General features: G+C 44.4%; 1 protein-coding gene across 2 annotated transcripts in view; it reads left to right on the plus strand.

Annotated features, from left to right (window-relative positions):
• CERS6 (ceramide synthase 6) overlaps window positions 1-21,770 on the plus strand; it is a 357,725-nt gene that overhangs the window by 251,249 nt on the left and 84,706 nt on the right. For both annotated transcript variants that reach the window (XM_037849819.1, XM_037849820.1), the window contains exon 6: window positions 10,094-10,186. In XM_037849819.1, the coding sequence (XP_037705747.1) occupies window positions 10,094-10,186 (93 nt within the window). The remainder of the gene's footprint in view (window positions 1-10,093; window positions 10,187-21,770) is intronic.

Below are 21,770 nucleotides of genomic sequence, written 5' to 3' on the forward strand. Positions count from 1 at the left end.
GTAAATATATTTAGGGTCAACCTCAAACCTTAAAAGCACTTTTTAAATGGAGCATTCTTACGAAACGTATTCATTATGTCTTTAGCATGTATTTTAAATTAACAGATTTTAAATGAAGGAGTAGTGGTCCATCTTCAACTTTATGAAAAACAGTTTCTATTGCATATATAGTAATTTTTATATGTGTGTGCATATTTTAAGTTTAATATAATGCAAAGTTGCATTCAATTGACCCTTGTATAATTTGTTTTAGAGAGCACAAGTTGGGAATGAGAAGCCCTAGTCGTGCTCACGAGGACTCACTAGCTCTGAGACCCAGGATTAGCCACTTAACCTGACTTAAGTGACAGCAATTTCCTGTCAACTACATACCCTGGAAAATGGTGTCACTAATTTTATAGAATTTTTAAGAGAATCAAATAAGATGATATGTGAGTAAGTTCAGTCAACTGCCAGGCACTCCATGATATAATAATTATTATAATACAATGCTTTATTTATGAACTCAGCAGTTTCCAGACATGCTCTAACTTGTCCTCATCACCCCTCTGTGGCATTTTCTTAAGCAGTGATACAGAGAGTAAGAGTGTCTCACTAGGATCTGAAATTTAACTTTGGCTGGAAGTGTTCCAAAACCAGAGCCCTATTTTCTACAGTTTGTCCGGCGCTGCCCCGCTCGGTCCCCGGTTCCCGGCCGGCGAGGGGAAACAGGGAAGGAGAGAGAGAGATGCAGACTGCGCGAACTAACCTGGTCATGAATCACGACTCGAACCACACGGCAGTTGTGAAAGCAAGCCCTTTACTACAGCTAGATGAACATTCTGTGTTACTGGTTCCCACACGGGGCACGGCGCCTCGTGGGAGAGCAGCCTCGATGTGGCCGTCAGGCACGGCTCCTTGTGGGCTGTCTCACCCTACCCCGTCCGGGTAAGACCTTTTATACACAATTAACAACCAATAAGCTTCTAGGCTAGTATCGCGTATACAGGATTTCGATTGGTAGGAGCGGGTGGCGGATACATGCGTCACTATGCGGAAACAGGATGCAGGCGCCATCTTGGCTCACTCGATGGGCGGGGGTAACTCTAGAGCAGGCTGCAGCGCATACGCTAGGCCCGATTCGGGAGGCGGCTTTCCACATCTCCCCCTTTCTTATTTATTTTTGACCCAGTGTCTCCAGTGATGAGCGTGCTCCCGTGAACCCAAATGGTTCACAACCTCTTTGGTGCTTTGGGGAGTCTGGACTAGGCCTCAGCCATCCAGCGGCGGAGCCTCTAGCACCAACCAGAATGCTCACGTCATATGGAGACCGGAGAGTCCGTAAGCTGGAAGCAACGTGACTCTCCCTGCAGTGCTTTGCCTGGCAACTGGGGAACAACGACGGGGGCAGGAACAGCAGTAACCAGAGTCGGGGGTGTCACTAGGTGTCTCTGTGCAATGGCTAGGGTCCAGTCTGGCCACAACTAGGACTCTGCCCTAGAGACCCACCTGAGACAAAATTATGACTACTGGTGTCGCCTTTTACACCCGAGAAACAGCCATGCGATTCGCTACAAATTTTGCTCCAAAGCGCCCCACCTGAGGCGACCAGGAAGGGGTATGGTTAATAAATCGGTCACTATCGGGGGTAACAGAGGTGGGAGTCATAGCCATCATAGTGGTAACACGCAATTGCTGCTGCGCTTGAAACAGGCGTTCTAGCAAACATTTAACAACGACTAATCCCACCAATAATCCCACTGCAATGAGGATCCAATTAGTTAAATTGGGCCAAGAGAACCAGGAAGAAACACTGTGCAATAGTTTCTGTAGAACCTCGCCTAACCCGGAGAGATCGACTTTAACGGGTTTTAACTTGATCCCCCCAATTGTGTCTAAACTAGATTCCACCTGTTGGGAGAGATTAACAAATTCAGGAAAATATGACCTTTTCAGCCAATCAGAGACTCTGGAAATGCTTCCGGTCACGTTGGCCCTGACAGGAGTGACACAGAGTTTAACCGTAAGCCACCGGGTGTCACATGTTTGCTGAAGCACTCTCCAGAGTCCATCTATTTCCAGTCCAAGTTCATCTATCTCCGCTTGGAGTTTCTGAATGGCCTGGAAATTTAAGTTCAGCATCTGATTGTGGCGGCGTAGCACGTCTCGGGTAAGGTTGACCAAGCCATTTACCGTTTCCATCGTTATGGCGAGCTGCCGATCTGTCCATGCTTGTAGCACAGCCTGCCCGATCGTTGGGACAAACAAAGAGGAAGCTACACTGGCAGCATTCGATAGCCATTCTTTTATGCCTCTTGGACGCCTAGACTTAGAGAAGGGGATATTGTTAAGTGAAACAACTTGAGAAACAGGGCCAACCCAGTCGGTTGCCTTGACGGGGAGCCAGACATAACTTGGGCGATACACTAGGATAGCGGGGCGGCGAGGCATCCGGGTCTTTGGAACGGTTGCAGACTGTAGGAGCAAGCCCTGGAAGGAAAAGGCACCTTTGAGTCTCCTTTTTACTCAAGATCCCTTCACAAGACTGGCGGCTCTTCCCTGTAACGTTAAGAAATTCAAGCAAGACTCCCTTACTTAACTCGCCATTACCAGTTTCACAAGTAGCATTCGCCGCAACTGTGGTGTTGACAACCTTGACAGAGAGGTTAGCAAAAGAGAGGATCAGTGTGTCATTGGTGAGGGGGAAGGACTCGTTGAAGCTTGTGGAGGAAATATAGTTCCACTAAAAAGAAAAAGGCAGATTAGAAGGATTGCTATAGGAGAGCAAAGAACAGAGTTACCGATCCTCTTTTTGGGCAACCGCGGGGTGGTCAGTCCTACTATTATCGTCTTGTCGGTCGTCGCCATCATCAGCAGGGTCGGAGGCTTGGTCTAATGGTTCAGGTTGTATATTCGTTGGCGTTTCTGACAGCTGTTCCTTGGCTTCTTCAGGTGATGTCACGGTTCTCACCAGTCTTTCCGGAACCCACACTGGTTGACGTCCTGGTTCCTGGGGAAAAACACAAACAGAGCCTCTGGCCCAGCTGAGCACCGGGTCAGGGCCTTTCCACTGCCCCGACAGGACATCCTTCCAACGGACTAGACCTCTATGCGGAGGACTCGGGGTGGTGTGTTGCAGGGCAGGTGTCATTCCTTGTGAATTTTCGTTTAAAAAATTATATGTGAGCAAGGCTACAGACAGTCGAGCTTTTGGGGACAGGCCGTGGCCTATACCCTCTTTCTGTTTTTTAAGCAAGTCTTTGAGAGATCTGTGCGCTCTTTCAATGATTCCTTGCCCCTGAGGGTTATAGGGGATGCCATGTTTTAATTGGACATCCATGTTGTCACAAAATTTTTGGAAGGATTTACTAGTGTAGGCAGGCCCGTTATCCGTCTTTAACGTCTTTGGCTTACCCCAAGCTGCCCATGCAGCAAGGCAGTGTGCAATGACGTGGGAGACTCTTTCTCCTGGTTCAGCAGAGGCAAATAAAACTTGGGAGCATGTGTCCACCGACACATGTAAGTACTTGATCTTACCATACTCTGAATGATGAGTGACATCCATCTGCCAAGTATCCCCTGGGGTGAGACCCCTAGGGTTGACCCCAACCGAGGGGACTGCTCTCTGCTCTGCACAATTGTTGCAGGCTCGGACAATATCTCGAGCAGCTGCACGTGGTATGCTGAACCGCTTAGCTAGGGTACCTGCATTGATGTGAAACTTGGCATGGAATTCTCGGGCTTGTTGATACGGTACCAGCGTCGGAAAGATGTGCAGCTGTCGAGTGGCTACATCTGCGCTATGGTTCCCCTGGGCCATAGGGCCAGGCAAACCTGTGTGGGCTCTAATATGGGTTATGTAAAAAGGGTGTTGCCTGGTCCATATAACCTCCTGTAGTTTGGCAAAGAACGTCCTTACTGTAGAGGAATGTTTAACAATGCCCACCGTTTCTAAAATTTGTACAGAGTTCACAACATAAGCAGAATCCGAGACGACATTTAAGGGCTCGGAAAGGCTTTCCAGGACTGCAATGATAACCTGCAGTTCTACCCATTGAGGCTTTTGTGGTTGGAAGAGCACTGTTTTAGGAGTGTCCCCCTCCACACAATACGCCCCTGTTCCAGAGCTGGAGCCGTCCGTGTATACGGTGGGGGCGCCTGCTAGTGGCCTAGGAGAGGTTACTTTGGGAAAAATCACTGGGTGCCGGGTGACAAACTGCAAGAGAGGAGCCTTAGGGAACTGATTGTTAATGGGACCAAGAAATGTACACCGGAGAATGGCCCATTGATCTATGCATCCGGTGAGTATCTCAAGCTGCTGGGAAGAATAAGGCACCCTGAGATTTTTGGGCTGCTGACCGAAATGCTGCACAGCCCTTTTAATGCATTCTAGGGCCAAGTCTGCAACCGCTGTAGGATAGTGCTCTAGGACTTTTTTGGGGGAAACTCCAGGGTGGACCCAGAGCAGCGGCCCCCGCTGCCACAGTACCGCAGTGGGCTGTAATTCTGTCGGCAGCACGCAGGCTTCAAAAGGCTCATCAGGGTCTATTCTCTTCAATGCAGCGCCACTGAGCGCCTGTTCCACCTGGCATAGTGCTCGCCTTGCCTCTGGAGTGAAGCTTCGAGGTGAGTTTATATTAGAATCCCCCTTCAACAGGTCGAACAAAGGTGTTAGTTTGACATTGGGTATTTTTAGGTATGGACGGATCCAATTGATATCCCCCATGAGTTTTTGTAGATCATTGAGAGTGTGTATATTGTCTAGCCTGAGAGACACCTTTTGGGGGGAAACATGAGTGGGTGCGACTTTCGCCCCCAGGAAAGTGGTAATGTCAGTCATTTGGATTTTTTCAGGGGCAATCTCTAGGTTAGCTTCTCTAAGACTAAGGACTAAATGTGACAAAACTGTTTTAAGAAGATCTGTGTCTCTATGGGCTAAGAGAATGTCATCCATATAATGGATGATTTTCACTTGAGGGAACTGCTGCCGAGTGCTAGCTAGCTTCGCAGCGACATACAGCTGGCACATGGTAGGACTATTAGCCATGCCTTGGGGCAGGACTGTCCATTCAAAGCGTTGACAGGGCTCCTCTTGATTACTAGAGGGCACAGTAAAGGCAAACTTAGGGGTGTCTTCAGGGTGGAGCGGAATAGAAAAGAAGCAATCTTTCAGATCTATGATGAAAATCGACCAGTGCTCCGGTAATGCCGAGAGGAGGGGCAGTCCCATCTGAACGGGCCCTAAAGGCTCCATGCAATCGTTAATAGCTCTTAGATCATGTAGCAGTCTCCATTTACCAGATTTCTTTTTTATTACGAATATAGGGGTGTTCCACGGTGACGTGGAAGGGGCGATATGGCCCTTTTCTAGTTGTTCTGATACTAGGGCGTGCAACGCTGCAAGTTTTTCCTGTGGCAAGGGCCACTGAGGCACCCACACCGGAGCCTCGGTTTTCCATTTTAGTTTTATAGGTGTGGGTGGGAATCTCTCCTCAGTGGCCCCTATGAAAAACCCAAGCCTCGTCTGTCAGACTTGGGGGCAGCTTGTATAGGCTCCGCACGTCCGTGCAGTGAAGCTCCTAAACCCTTGCCGGGGGTATACCCCATTTCTTTTAGCAGTCGCTTAGAGGTTGGGGAGTAGCCGCTAATTAAAGTAACGTCCATTTGGGTCAGAATGTCTCTTCCCCACAAAGACACAGGCAGGGCTAATACATAAGGCTGGAAACTGCCTTGGTGTCCTTCTTCATCGGCCCAATGAAGGGCAGCTGCACTGAGCATGGGCGCTGAAATTTGGCCTATTCCTCTAATGGGCTCTTCCGCCCTGCTCGTTGGCCAGGTGGGGGGCCATTCTTGTTGTCTTATGATAGACCGATCGGCCCCTGTATCGAGCAGGCCCAAGAAAGATCTGCCTTGCACCTTAATGGTTAGCATAGGTCGAGACTCCAGGGACATATGGAGTCCCTCAAAAATCGCTCCACTGGATCCGAACCCTTTTTCCCCTCTCTGTCTGATTCTGCTTGGAAAGACTGCATGTAAGCTGGGTAAGAGCAGGAGCTGCGCCAGCTTATCACCTTCTGCAATGACTAAGGTGCCCCGCTGAGATTGAACCATAACTTGGGCACGGCCTGTGAAATCTGAATCTACAAGTCCTGGTATAACTGTTAATCCTTTCAGGGCCGTGGATGCTCTTCCCAATATGAGCCCTACAGTACCAGCCGGTAAGGGCCCCTTGAAGGAGGTCCCTACTAACTGGACACCCATGGAGGGGGTTAGTACGAGTCTGGAGGTGGCACAGAGGTCCAGTCCTGCTGAGCCGGGGGACGCACGAATTTGATCGGATCCTGTGTTGTCGAATGGCATGCAAGGGGGTCCGTCGAAAGGGCGGACCCCCTCTTCCCGTTTTTGGAATCTGCTCGGGGCGGCCAGAGAGGCGTCTACCCTGCGCATCGAAAACCGATTTACAGTCTTCTGCGCGGTGGGGGCCTTTGTGGCAACGGCCACACGGCCTGGTTGCTGCACCTGGTTCGCCAAACCGTTGAGTGGCAGGGGGTTGACGTCTATTGGGACAATCTCTCTTAAAGTGCCCTGATTGGCCACAGCCATAGCACCCGTTAGACTTTGCCCCTAAGGTTCTCGGGCTTTTTGTAGCCACCTGTAGGGAGCTGGCTAGCATGGCAGCTAGACCTGCATTAGTTAAAGGGCTGCCAGCATCTCTACAGAGCCTGACCCACTCTGTCAAATTTTTTGCTCTGTTTTGTGCCAGGATAACTTTGCACTCCTTGTTGCACTGCTCAAAAATCATTTGCTTAACCACAGTCTCTGCTACTCCTGGATCTGAGAAGATTCTCTCAGCTGCGGTTTGCATCCTGGCTACAAAATCCGCAAATGGTTCTGTGGGGCCTTGGTGTATATTGCTGAGTGAGGCCTGAGCCTCTCCCTCACCTGTTAGCTTTTTCCAGGCACCCACAAAACAGCGGAAGATCTGGGCATAGACCTCTTGTGGGAAACCCGTTTGGTTCTGGGCATGGGCGCCTCTCCCCAACAGCATGTCAGCATTCCACCCGCCACGTCTCCCCGCCGCATTCCTTGCGGCCTGCTCTTCAGCTAACTCCTCAAACCATGCTTTCCAATCTATGAATCGGCCTGACGGCAAGCAAGCACGGGCTAGCTGAAAAATATCTGCGGGTGTATGATTTAGAGCAGAGAGGTTCTCGATCATGTTCAAGGTATAAGGGGCATTGGGGCCATACTGATGGACGGCCTGCCTCAATTCCCTCAATAGTTTGTAATCATATGATTCGTGCCGATTGCCACCTTGGGGATTGATAATAACCGGGTACATTTCTGAGACTGGCTGTGGCTCAAGTGGCTGGTAGCCACCCAGCATGCCAAAAGGTCTAAATGTTGTGAAAGGGTTCCATCTCCAGAAATGTCTCCCACCACTACCTAATGGCAAAGGGTCCTGAGGGCCTGTATACTCGGGCGGGGGGTACGGCAAAGGTTGCCCCTCCCCTGACCGACCCATCGGGGTTTCCGGGTCTGGCAGCAAAGGATAATTACATTTACTGGGCATGGCCACTAGAGGGAGCTCTCGGCAAGGTCCTTTGGTGGGACCGCCCAAGGCGTCAGTTGGGAGCTGGGGTGTCCCTGGGGGTGCAGCGGTAGACATTGGCGGGGCGGAAGGCCGCACGGGTGTGGCGGGAGGCTCCTCCCACTCAATTAGCGGGGATGCTTCCGCCTTCTCGTCAGTATCGCTATCTGACTCTGAGTCAGAGTCACTGGACTCCGGCGGTTTGCCCTTACAGGAGCCGTCCGCTGACGAAACTGACTGGGTTTCTTGGAGCGCGCACCGTGCTTCTTGCAAGACAGAGGACGGGCTTAGGCCGGTAGCCGATTCTAGTTCAAGGACCGCACGGACGGTCTCCCATATGGGTACTAGAATCGGGTCCATACACACGCCCGTCTGGCGCGCTCGGTCTATGTCGCGACCGAGCTTCATCCAAGAGGGTAGGCTAAGGCTGCCGGTGCAGGCAAACCAAGGGGCAAAAGTATCAACATCATCAAGAAAACGCTGAAGGGAGCTTTTCCTGACCGAGATACCCCGTTGTTTCAAAAGGTTCTTTAAGGGAGCTAAGAGAGGTGAACTTCCGGACTGCCCCATGATTGCAGTCGGCACTATACTTCAGTCACTCGGAGAGCTCTTCCGAGTCCCCCGGGGTCACCTGAAAACCCACGGGCCCTAACTATCATGTAATAAGACGCACTCACCTTCTCGCGTTGATCAGGCGCGGGAAGTCCGCCGTAAGCTCGACGCGCAGCGCTGCTCTCCTCACAGAGGGACCGTCGAGAGCGAGGCAGGAGGAGGAGCTTCCCCGTACGGGCCACCACTTGTCCGGCGCTGCCCCGCTCGGTCCCCGGTTCCCGGCCGGCGAGGGGAAACAGGGAAGGAGAGAGAGAGATGCAGACTGCGCGAACTAACCTGGTCATGAATCACGACTCGAACCACACGGCAGTTGTGAAAGCAAGCCCTTTACTACAGCTAGATGAACATTCTGTGTTACTGGTTCCCACACGGGGCACGGCGCCTCGTGGGAGAGCAGCCTCGATGTGGCCGTCAGGCACGGCTCCTTGTGGGCTGTCTCACCCTACCCCGTCCGGGTAAGACCTTTTATACACAATTAACAACCAATAAGCTTCTAGGCTAGTATCGCGTATACAGGATTTCGATTGGTAGGAGCGGGTGGCGGATACATGCGTCACTATGCGGAAACAGGATGCAGGCGCCATCTTGGCTCACTCGATGGGCGGGGGTAACTCTAGAGCAGGCTGCAGCGCATACGCTAGGCCCGATTCGGGAGGCGGCTTTCCACAACAGTTGATCTGAATCTGCCATACATCTGTCCCTCATCACTAATGCCTTCAAGCGTTAAAAGGACAGTTTATTTGGGAACACATTCTCCCCAGTGTGATGCTGAGCTTGACAAAAACATTGATGTCCACCATCACTTAGAGTTTAAGATTGCTGGCTGGAGAGTGTCCTGTCCCATCATGTATTTTGTTGCCAAAATTCTGTGAGAGGGACAGCTGCTTTCCTTGATGCTCATGCTTGGAGTTGGTGTTGAAGTGATTCCCAGCTTTTCAAGATATTCATTCCTGGTGTTGCTATTGGAGTACAAAGCACTTCAATGTCAATGGTATTTACTGTATAGTATTACCTTGTGTTTAGGGGTATGGACATGTTTGTGTCATCAATTTCAGTTTTTCATTCAATCTGATAAAGCAAGACGTTTCATCACAACTCAATGAAACAGTTAAAAACTCATCAAAAAAGTTAAGGATGATGTTTTGTTTTGTTTTTATGGATTTACATGCAAAATAAATATTCCTGATTCCCATGTCCTCTCTGAGCCTCTCCCCATCCTTGAACCTCTGAAGCGAGTAGAGCAGGTGTTACCCCCATCTTACAAATAAATAAATCGAGGTCCAAGTTATGTGTCTGCTAAGCTGTGGAGCAGGGATTTGAGCTCATATTTCCTGGCTAGATGCCTGGTCTGATATCTCTTGTCATTCTCACTGTTCCTCTGACCTTTTAATAAATATTTTTGAATCATCCTTTCCTGGTATTTGTAATGTACTGAATATTTCCTATAACAAGAAAACTTTCTGATTGGTGGAACATTTTGAAATTCTGTTCCTCAATGACCCATGTAGTACTCGAGCTTCCATCACCTATCTTCCTTGCCCCCTGTACTGTGAATCTCATGGAAGTTGTCCAGGCATTATTCTTTTGCATGTATTAGAATGTTTTTTTTCCAAGTTGCCTAAGGAATCTTGCAGATACTCATTTCAAAGGACGTGAATGTTGTTGTTAAACTGAATAAAGAATGGGTACCAAGTGTTCATATCGATTGATGCTTTTTTGGTTGGAGATGAAATGGAGATAATGCCATCAAGCTGTGGATTAGAGACATCCTTCAAAACCCCATTCCACAAGGAAAATGGAGCAGGAGCTGCATTTTTCAGTCTGCAAGACCATGTTACTGAGCTTGAGATGTTTGTGACACAAATTGGACACCCTATTAACTAATCTTTCCTTTTCTGCTTTCATCCTCAGCCACTCACATCTGACCTCCACTACTACTACATCCTGCAGCTGTCATTCTATTGGTCTTTAATGTTTTCCACGTTCATTGATATCAGAAGAAAGGTAAGAGTGCTTATTGTTGTAAGCCATAAGTGGTTGAGAACATGTGTCCTTAATGACCCCTGGCAGGTGGGTGTAGTCTCAAAGGCACTTGCCTCTATTGCCTCCACAGAACTAGTCTAGAACTACTGTCTGTATTATTACAGAAAGTTCAGCATTTTTATTTAGGGCTGTTCTGTATTTTGTTACTGTAATTTCTCTGCTCTTCTCCAAAAACTTAAGTGTCTTTTCTCTGTGGAAAAATATAGCAATGAATCCTTATAGCAGTAATTTTCTCTCAGTCTGATTCAGGAGTCCCTCTGTTCCCCAAATTAAATAAAGAAGAAAAGTTTATTTGTAATTCCTGGGGGAGAGTAAAATCTGAGTGTCCCAGCCCTATAGAATAAAGTTTTCTGCAGTTAATGGGTTATCTAGTGTCAAATATCTCAAAAATTCAACATTCCTAGATGAACTGTGATCTGATTTCACCCCCTCCACTCCACTTAAACAGCTCTTGCTGAGGGCACCCATAGCCTCCTCAGTGCTAAATTCACTCATTTCAGCTCCCATCTTCTTTCCAGCATTGGCAGTTTTGACTATTTGGCAGAATTGGCACTTTTGACTCTTCCCTGCTTCTTTTATTTCCATAACACTGTTTTCTCCAGATTCCCATATTTGTTTCCTTCCTTCAAAGTTATCTTTGCTGGTCTCCATTCCAATGTCCCATCCTCTTCATATTTGCATGTACCGAGGTCCTGGTCTGTAGAAGTCAATCGCCCTGGGTGCTGGAGCTCCTGACCATCCAACCATAGCCTATATGCCAATAACTCCCAGATGTTCCTCTTCTGTCTCAGATTCTCTCCTGGCCCACACTTCCAGAAATCTAATAATAAATAATATCATTATATTCTCTTTGTTTATTATATCATTTAATCCTCACAGTAACTTCAATACCCAGTTTTACTATTTATTATTTATCCTAATTTTATGGATGAGACTTAATACACAAAGTGTCCCATACTGAAGACATAATCTTACCTTAGTCTCCTTCTTCTTCTAGTAATCCTTATAACTAATAGCCACCTAAACTAGAAAGAATTTTTCCTTTTCTGTCCTCTTTCCCACTCCTTGTCCTTACTTCCTTAATATTGCTGACACTGATTTAGTTTGGGTCCTCTCTACATTTGCCCTATCTATTACAACAGCCTGCTAAATGCTCCTCCTACCTAAATAGTCATTCTTGTCTACCTGCAACTTGATAAGAGTTATATCTCTGAAACCTTCCAAACAGAACCCAAACTACTTGGAGTGATGTTCAGGGCTGTAGACAATATGGTTGAAACTCATCTCTCCAATCCTGTCACCCACTGCTCTTCCCCATCTTCATACACACACATATGCCTTAGCTATAGACATCTCCACAACATCATCCAAACATAAAGTTTTTCTGTGTCCCTTTGTTTTTCACAAGACCCTGCCTGTGCCTAGAATATGTCCTGCCTCCTTCTTCCCAGACAAGACCTCACCCAAAAGTAACCTCTTCCTTGAAGCTTCATTCACATTCAACTCCCTCAAGAGTTTTGATCACTCCCTCCTCTGTATTTAGTTTACTAGAGTGCTGTGTACTTACCATATTGTATTTTAACCAAGTGATGACCCATCTCTCCCCCTTCACTAGACTTGGAGGGTAGAGAGCAGCATATGTTCATTTTCATGCCCCTTGTGATTTTCAGTGTGCCTGTTCATTTGTGGGGATCAGTAAGCAAATGAATAAACGGACTCATTAGAGTGTCTTCTGAATTACTACTGGATATCATCTAAGCTCCTTTGAAAGCAAGACTGTGCATTATGATGGAGCATAATACTATAATATATCATTTCTTTGCAATCTGCTAAATTGCAAAGTCATAGCTGAGTGGCAGCTGAAAAGTATTTAGGGGTCTGTGGTCTTAGTACCTGAATCTCCTTTCTCCAGATATTCTCCTTCTATCGTCCTACAGCAGTAGCTTACTTGATGGGCAAAAGCTGTCTTTCCTGACTTGTATGGGTGCCGGGCCTTAATTTGGTATATGTTGGATGATTCCCAGATATGGATGGTCCTTGAAAGGACTTAGGCCGTAGCAGATATCTAACTAACTGGCACCCATAATTTGTGATTTCATTACCCATTGCACCAAATACTCTCAGTCTGTTTCTGGAGACATTTAAAGATCCTTCAGTGATGGTGGGTGAATTAGGTCTCTTCTGTCTTACATGTGGAGCCTTCTTCATTCACGTAGTCAACGCATGTAGACTGATTATCTTCTATGTGCCAGGCACTGTGCTAGGCTCATTTTGCATTTTGTTTTCTTTTGAGAAGGACTTTTGTCTAGGTAGTCTTACAAAACACTTGTATAACAAAGAGGGAGGTAAAACATTTTTCCCATTTTTTTAGTTGGGAAAATTGTTGCACAGTGAGTCTATGTATCTTTCTCAAGGCCACACAATGTGGTAATGGATTTGAGTCCAAGTTTATCAAGCTGAGTACTGTGGTCCACTCTTGTATTAGGCACGTACACGTTCTTGCATTGCCTTGCTTTCCCATGCTCCTGTCATTAGAAGTGGTAAGCCTTTCACAGCTCTTCACCAATGCTCCTCTTTTGCTTAGTTAGAATGAGGGGAGCCATCCAGAGTCAGAGAGATGGCCAAAAGCAGGATTAGCTGTCCTTGGCTTTCAGGAGCCTAGTCCTAGTATGACATTGCTCTACCAAAAGTCCAAGCTCCTCCACTGGTTGGATGTTTCTCATCACACACATATCATGCCTTTTCATTGAACCAAACAGAGCATCTTCATTCCTTTAAGCCAAATGACCATTGTCTTAATAGTTATCATAATTGCATTGCTTTCAAGAGTCAAAGTGCTTCATTCTGCATGGTTTTCCCCATTATTTAAACAAATAAGTATATACTTTTATGTGTTATGCACCCAATGAATAAAGGTTATTAAGAAAAATGGAAAATAAGCCCCAAATTACCATGTGTTATGGTAATTTTTATGATGAGATCTAAATTTCTTACCTAGATTTGAAAAACCTGAGTGAAATAGATCATTGTTAAAATTAGAATCACAACTGAGACAAAAATGTTGGAGAAAAGTCCACATACAAATTTTCTCTGCGTAATTAGCAAAACTTCATCATGCTCAACATCTGCTCTAAGGTTACCTCATTGTCATAGCTGAAAACTAGCTCTCCTCTAATGTTCCTCCTTCCCTTGATCCCTCTCAGGTCTTTTTTTTTCTTTAATTAGAGAAGCTGTGGGTTTACAGAATAATCGTGGATAAAATACAGGATTCCCATATACTACCCTATTATTAACACCTTGCATTGGTGCAGAACATTTGTTACAATTGAAGAAAGCACTATTTTATAATTGCACTATTAGCTATAGTCCATTGTTTACCCTAGGGCTCACTGTTTGTGTTGTACAGTTCCAGGCATTTTTAAAAGATTTTTATTCTATTATCATATATACAACCTAACATTTCCCCCTTTAACCACATTCAGATATATGTTTCAGTGCTGTTGAAAAGGTTCGCAACGTTGTGCTAACATCACCACTATCTATTATCAGACATTTCCATCATTCCAAATAGGATCTCTGTACATTTTAAGCCTTCACTTCTCATTCCCTATCACCACACTGTCCCCTAGTAACCTATATTCTAGATTCAGACTATTCTTTCATATCAGTGAGATCATACAATATTTGTCCTTTTGTGTCTGGCTTATTCCACTCAACATGATGTCTTCCAGGTCATCCATGTTGTTGTGTATATCAGAGCTTGTCATTTTTACAGTTGGATAATATTCCATTGTATGTCTATACTACATTTTGTTTATCCTTTCATCAGTTGATGCACACTTGGGTTGCTACCATCATTTGGCAATTGTGAATAATGCTGCTATGAACATCAGTATGCAAATATACCTGCTTTCAATTCTTTGGGGGTATACACTTAAAAGTGGGATTGCCAGGTCATGTGGTAATTCTTTACTTAACTTTCTGAAGAACTGCCAAACTGTCTTCCCTAGCAGCTACACCAATTTACATTCCCACCAGCAATGAATGAGTGTTTCTATTTTTCCGCATCTTCTCCAACATTTGTAATTTTCTATTGTGTGTTTTTTTAATAGTAGCCATTCTCGAGGTTGTGGAATGTTATCTCATTGTGGGTTTGATTTGCATTTCCCTGATGGCTAATGATGTTGAGCATCATTCTATATGGTTTAAATATGTTTAGCTTCAATGTAGAAAGTACCTTTAAAAAGACTCCTTTTACAATGTGGTTCATAGAATTGATCCTAGGCTTGTAACTATTGTCAGTGCCTGGAAATTAATTATAATATTGTTTCTAATCAATACCAATAAGCTTGTTTTCAACAGCTGGCATCTCTTCTTCAGTTGATCAGCCTACCTTTATACATTCCTGATATACCTGACTTATTCTTATTTCTTAAACAAAATGGGAATTCGGCCACTACCAAACATGCCTCCTTAGGGAGCTGTAGCCCTTGTTTTTCTCTTTAGCATCTTGCTGACTGGCACCACAGGTCCTTGGGGGTTCCCTCCGCATTGTTCTGCTACCCAGAGAATCTGCTATTCCAGCCGTCAGAGAGGGTTTATTTGAGGTTCTGACTGCCAAAAACAGCTCCCCACTTTCTTTACTGGAACTATTAACTAAACCCTCAGAAACAGCCTGCTTCCTAATTATGGAATAGAGATGTTTAAAAAACATTCACTGACAATATAGTATGGAAACCAACTTCTGAAGGCCATTTATAGTGCCATTAATGGCTTAGCAAAATGTTTTGTTAGCTCCCCTGTTAAATGACAGTGAGCTGGAATGGCCATTTTTGAACAGGGATCAGAATTTATAAACACTGGATCCCAAATGCATGACATAAATGGTTGGAATCAGGACCTTAAATGAGTTTTAGTAATCACTTTTTGAGACATAATGGGTCCAAGAATCTTTCTAAAATGGCTTTTGTATTCACAAAGTCTTCTCCTCCAGAAATGCCCTGCTATTTCCATCTTTTTTTTTTTTTTTAAATTGTTCTATTTGCAAATTGAACCTGGAGTTTAAAAATGAGGGAAGGATCAGAAACTAAGATGGCGGCTAGGTGAGACAGGGCAAAGGGACACCTCCGTGAGAAACACTAGATAAGGACCAGAGAGTGACCCAGAATACTGGTTACAGCGATGCGCCAGCTGGACGAGATCTGCTAGTTCCCAGGGGCTATATACTTGGTGAAATCGGTAGTCTGCATTCTGAAACAAGTGAGTAAGCTGGCTGGAAGTCCTGCAGCCACGCGGCGATGTGGGGAAGCCAGGGTTTGGCATCTGGAGACTGACGGCTCTTTTAATAAAAAAATAAATAAATAAAGGGAAAAACCCAGGAGCGGCTGCAGCTGCGATAGTGGGAACCACGAAGTAAAACACAGCAAGAGGGGGCTGGGCCGGCCTCTCGGTGTCTGGCCTGGAAGATAGCCTGCTGCAGATATCCCTGGGGCCGGGGGAATGGAGGGGAGAGCCAGAAGCCAAAAGAAACCCTGCGGCTAGCAGCTCGCTCCTGGAGGGCTGGATAAATTCCTGCCCGGGGCCATGCTCACAGCCCAGAGCCCTGCCAGTTGTCCCGGAGCTGGGAAGGAGGAACTGTACAAGGAGGGGGGTGTGGAGATGCCCCGTTCGGCCATTTTTGCATCAGGCTGAAAGTGCCCCTGCATGGCCTGGTGGCCCGGGGCTTCCCTTGAGGGATGGCACGCACTGTTGACGTAGCCCGGCGGCCTGGGGCTTCCCTTGAGGGACAGTGCACACTGGTGACGTAGCCCGGCGGCCCGGGGCTTCCCTTGAAGGATGGCACACACTGGTGACGTAGCACAGCATTCCCTCCGCAGAGGTCCTGGAGGATTGTGGCTGGACGGGGGGACCCGCTCGGAGAACCCAGGGACACTACGCCAAGTCCGGTGGTTTGTGGGACAGCAAGAAAGAGGGGCTGGGGCTAAAATGAAGTGAAGGCTTGGACTCTTGCAGCAGACTTGACTCTCCAGGAACCAGGGGGATTTGAATATTGAGGCTGTCCTTCCTCCCTGGCCACCCATACAAGTACCCCACATTCAGGGCGGAGGGCTCCAGCAACACACCCAGGATGAGTTCTCTGGCTGGACCCCACAAGAATCATTTCCCCACACACCGTGGGGACAAGGTGGAGAACTGACTTGAGAGGTATAGGTGACTCACAGACGCCATCTGCTGGTTAGTTAGAGAAAGTGTACGTCACCAAACTGTGTTTCTGAAAAATTAGATAGGTTTTTTTTACAAATTGAACAAACCCTGTCAAGCAGAGCAAATGCCAAGAGGCCAAAAACAACAGAAAGTCTCAATGCATATGATAAAACCAGATGACATGGAGAATCCAACTCCAAACACACAAATCAAGTTATCAGAAGAAACAAAGTTCCTCGCAGAATTAATCAAAGAAACACAATCAAGGAATGAAAACATGGCACAGGATATAAAGGACATCAAGAAGACCATGGCCCAAGATGTAAGTGACATAAAGAAGACCCTAGAAGAGCATAAAACAGACATTGCAAGAGTGAATAAAAAAATAGAAGATCTTATGGAAATAAAAGAAACTGTTGGCCAAATTAAAAACACTGGATATTCACAATACAAGACTAGAGGAAGCTGAACAACGTCTCAGTGTCCTAGAAGTCACAGAACAGAAAATGAAAGAACGAAAGAAAGAATGGAGAAAAAAAGCAAAATGGATTTCAGGGAAACAATAGATAAAATAAAACGTCCAAACTTAATACTCATTGGTGTCCCAGAAGGGGAAGAGAAGGGTAAAGGTCTAGAAAGAGTATTCAAAGAAATTGTTGGGGAAAACTTCCCCAACCTTCTACACAATATAAATACACAAAGCATAAATGCCCAGCGAACTCCAAATAGAATAAATCCAAATAAACCCACTCCAAGACATATTCTGATCAGACTCTCAAATACTGAAGAGAAGGAGCAAGTTCTGAAAGCAGCAAGAGAAAAGCAATTCACCACATACAAGGGAAACAACATAAGACTAAGTTGTGGCTACTCAGCGGCCACCATGGAGGCGACAAGGCAGTGGCATGACATATTTAAAATTCTGAGGGAGAAAAATTTCCAGCCAAGAATACTTTATCCAGCAAAACTCTCCTTCAAATTTGAGGGAGAGCTCAAATTTTTCACAAACAAATGCTGAGAAACTTTGCCAATAAAAGAGCTGCCCTACTTCAGATTCTAAAGGGAGCCCTACCAACAGAGAAACAACAGAAAGGAGAAAGAGATATAGAGAATTTTAACAGTCATATATAGTACCTTACATCCCCAATCACCAGGATACTCATTTTTCTCTAGTGATCATGGATCTTTCTCCAGAAGGGACCATAAGCTGGGACATAAAATAAGCCTCAAGAAATTAAAAAAAAAAAAAAAAAAAATTTGAATATACTCAAAGCACATTCTCCAACCACAATGGAATACAAATAGAAGTCAATAATTTTTGAACTGTAAACTCCACTATTTACTTCCTACATGATATAAATTACACAAACTCTAATGACAAATCAGTGGTTTTGAACTCAATGTAAAATATGTAATTTTAGACAACTATATAAAGGTGGGAGAATGGAGGAGTATAGGAACATAGTTTATGTGTCCTATTGAAGTGAAGGTGGTATCAAAGAAAAACAAGATTGATATGGATTTAAGAGGTTGATTTTAACCCCCACAGTAAACACAAAGAAATTATCAGAGAATATAACCATAGAGATGAAATGTAGAGTTTGGGTTAAAAGAAATGGGGGAAGGGGCAATGGGGAATTAAGAAATGAGGGTGGAGTTGCTGTTTGAGGTGAAGGGGAATTTCTAGTAATGGATGGTGGGAAAGAGCATTACAACATTCTAAATGTGATTAATCCCACTAATGGAAGGCTAGGCAGGGGGTGGAATGGGAAGATTTAGGCTGTATATATGTCTCCACAACTGAAAAAAAATAAAAATAAAAATAAAAAAAGACAGTCTAAATATATGATGATGGAATGCCAAGGATGAACTTGGATGGGATTGGAGGATAGAGGACAGGTGGCTCAAAGGGACACAGTTGAGACATAAGGTAAAGGAAATATAGAATGTAAGCTTTGTATCATTGTTGAATCTCTTGTACTTCATAGCGGCGCTTAATGGGATTGCATAAAAGAATGTTCTTGTTCATGGAAGTGTATATGTGAATTATAGTGTATGTTCAAGGATGTGTGCAGCTTGCTCTCATATGTTCAGAAGACAGAGCAATAGATGATGGATGATAGATAGGGAGGGAAAGAAATAGTGATGTGACAGCATGTTAAGATTGGTGGATTGAGCTATCGCGGGAGGGGGGTCAGGGTATGATGGAATTCTTTGTATGGGGTTAGTATTGTTTTTGCAACTGTTCCTATAACTTTGAATTTATTTCAAAAAAAAAAAAATAAATAAATAAGAGGGAAGAACCTTGTGATGACAGAGCCCAAGGCCGCCCTTGATCTTTTCCAGAACAGGTGCTTATCTAGTCGGCGATAAGAAATACTGTGAGTCTTCCCAGAGGGAAGGAACTATTCAAGATGTAGTCATTTAGTATAGTGTACTTATAATTTAAATATTTATTATGTGCTACAAAAAATATGTAAATCTTTTTTGAGAAGCCTTCCCTTCCCTTCCTCCTTCCTTCCTTTTTTCCCCTTTCCCTTTTTTCCTCACCCCTTCTCTCCCTTCCTCTCTTTTACCTTTCCTTCTTTTGTAAAAAGAAATTGTTAAAGTAACTTATTAAAACAACAGGTATATTGTTGGTATTCCGTGTTCTTTGAAACATCTTTTATTTCCCAAGGCTTAATTTTTGTTCAAATTCCATTCTTTAGCACTTATTCACAATGAGCATCTCTCCTGCACATCTGAATTTCCCAAGGGAAGCTAATAAATATCATCATGTTGGAGCCCCTAACAGCTTGCTTATATCTGAATCCTATGTCCCTTTTAACTAAGCTGCTGTTTGGCTTGAAGGCCTGGGCCTTTGGCCAATGAGTCTGCTCATGTTCAAATTCCTTTGCAGGAAATCCTTCATGGCAGAGTTCCAGGGCCCAGCTGGTTCCAGGGCCCTTCTGGTTTTTAACCTGTGGGAAACAGTGCCTCTTATAAAAGATTCCTGACTGAGAGAGTTACGGTGATTAAGTTTTGCAAGAAAGTACTGATGGGCTGTGATTGCTCTCTGGTAATTTTTGCAGAGAATAGCTAGTGTCTATTACCATGAGTGCTTTCTCTGCCTTTTTGGGCCCTGCCATACTCTTGATCTTTCCTGCTTCTGTTAGTTTTAGGGTAGAAGAAAATGCATACTTTAATCTTAAAAGGAAGTGGAATGACAGAAGATCAAATGCAGTAGTGTACGTAAAGCCATCTAGTACAATATGTAACACATAGTAGGTGGTTTAGAGCTTAGAGCAGTACCCAGCCCATAATGACCAATATTTGGTTGCATGAAAACCTAGTGGTCAAAAACAAAAACAATTAGTGGTCACAGACTTGCATTTGTGGTCAAATAAATTTTTTTTTAAATGTATGGAAAGGGACCAATATAAGGTTACTATCCCTAATAAGGAAATTTATGAAGCACCTATCATTTATCACAATCAATTCATAAAAGAAAGAACATTTTAACATAAAAGAGAAAGGACATCTTGCAATAAAGAGCAATTCTTTAAATTTGTCATTAAGAAAATGTCCCCTCTCTGTGGAAAGCATTGTCATGGGCTATATGGCTTAAAGGTTAAAGGATATGGAGTCCATCTACCTCCCCAGCAGCACTGTAATTTGGTGTGGCCTGAGCTATACTTTTAGCTCCCTGTGTCTTAATTTCCTGATCCAAAGAATGGAGTTAATATAACCTATCTTGTGGGAATGTTGTGAGGATAAATGAATAACGCATGTTCTTAGAACACTATCTGGCATATAAAAAAAAATGCTCAATGACTGTTAGCTATTACTGTAGTCATTAATGCAGTTCACCAACTATTGCCAGCTCTCCCCACTTGGGCACGAGTGGAATTGTACTTCCCAGCTACCCTCCCCTGTGGTTGGGTGGGCCATGTGAACAAAACTGACTTCAGTCAGTTCTGGACTGGAGCATTTAATTGATGGCGTGGGACTCTTTAGAGCTCTCTTGTCCCCTCTAGATAGCAATTAGTGACATTTGAGGTGGAGGCTGCTCCATCAGCCTGAGCCCCTACATGACTGTGGTGAGCACAACTGATGGTAATCATGCCATAAGTAAGAAATAAGCCTTTGATTTAAACCATTGAGATATGGAGGGTTTTGTTATTGCAGCAATTCTTGACAAATGGAGTTTTTAACAATATGCCTAATTATCATTTCCTAGAATAATATTTGGGAATGATTTGTCTGGACTAGCAGTTCTCAAACTATAGTCTGCGGACCCCTGGATGTCCCTGAGACCCTTTCGGGGAATCTGCAAGTCAAAATGATTTTCATTGTAGTACTAAGATATCATTTGCTTTTCTCACCTTGGTGACATTTGTATTGATGGTGCAAAAGCAATGGCAGTAGGCAATATTGCTGGCAGTGGCACCTAACTGTACTAGTAGCTATTGTACTCTTCCCTGACAAACACTTGCAGTAAGAAAGAATGCCAGTTTCCCTTAACAATGTTCAAATGAGGCAGTCAAAAGTGTTAATTTTTTTCACCCTCTACTCTTGAGTATAAATCTTTTTAATATTTTGTGTGATGAAAGGGGAAGTACACATAAAGAATGTCTTTTGCATACTGACGTACAATGGTGTATCAAGAAAAAGCATGTGCAGTTTATTCCTTGTGTTGTGAACTGCTTTTTTTCCCATAGAATCCTGTTTCTACTTGAAAGAATGACCAACAAGCTATGATTATTCCCACTTGTTTATTTGGCAGCCGTGTTCTTGAAAATACACGGTGAGCCTGTCAAGTTGTTTCAAGAAAGAACTCTGACATTATTTGATGTCAGTGATAAAACTAAAGCTTTAAAATGATCATTAGAATTTTAGAAAACTTGTATCCTCAACCATGAGCTTTATAGTTTCTCAGTACTTAAAGGCTTTTCTGATGAGATTGGCGGTACTAGTAAGAAATGTGATGTTTTAAAAAATTGCATTAAAAAATGTGTCATTAACACACTGAACCAGTATTTTCTGTATGACCAATGCATGATGTTACAAAATCAGGCATGAGTGAGAAATCTATTCAAAGGGGAGACATATCAATAGAGTTTTATGTAACCAAGGATAAAAAGTTTATTGATAGGGTTTCAGATTCCATACTATCGCTACCCTTTAAGAATCTCCCACTTGTCAAGATTTGGTACAGTATCGAAGAATATCCACAATTCTCCCTCTTCCAAATTCTGTGTGAGACTAGATTTTCGTGATGTACTTTAGCCAAAACAACATATGACAACAGATTGAATGTATGAGCAGTTCATGAGAACTCCTTCTTAAGCCAGACAACAAA

This window comes from Choloepus didactylus, chromosome 9 (genome assembly GCF_015220235.1).
Source record: "Choloepus didactylus isolate mChoDid1 chromosome 9, mChoDid1.pri, whole genome shotgun sequence".
NCBI lineage: Eukaryota > Metazoa > Chordata > Mammalia > Pilosa > Megalonychidae > Choloepus > Choloepus didactylus.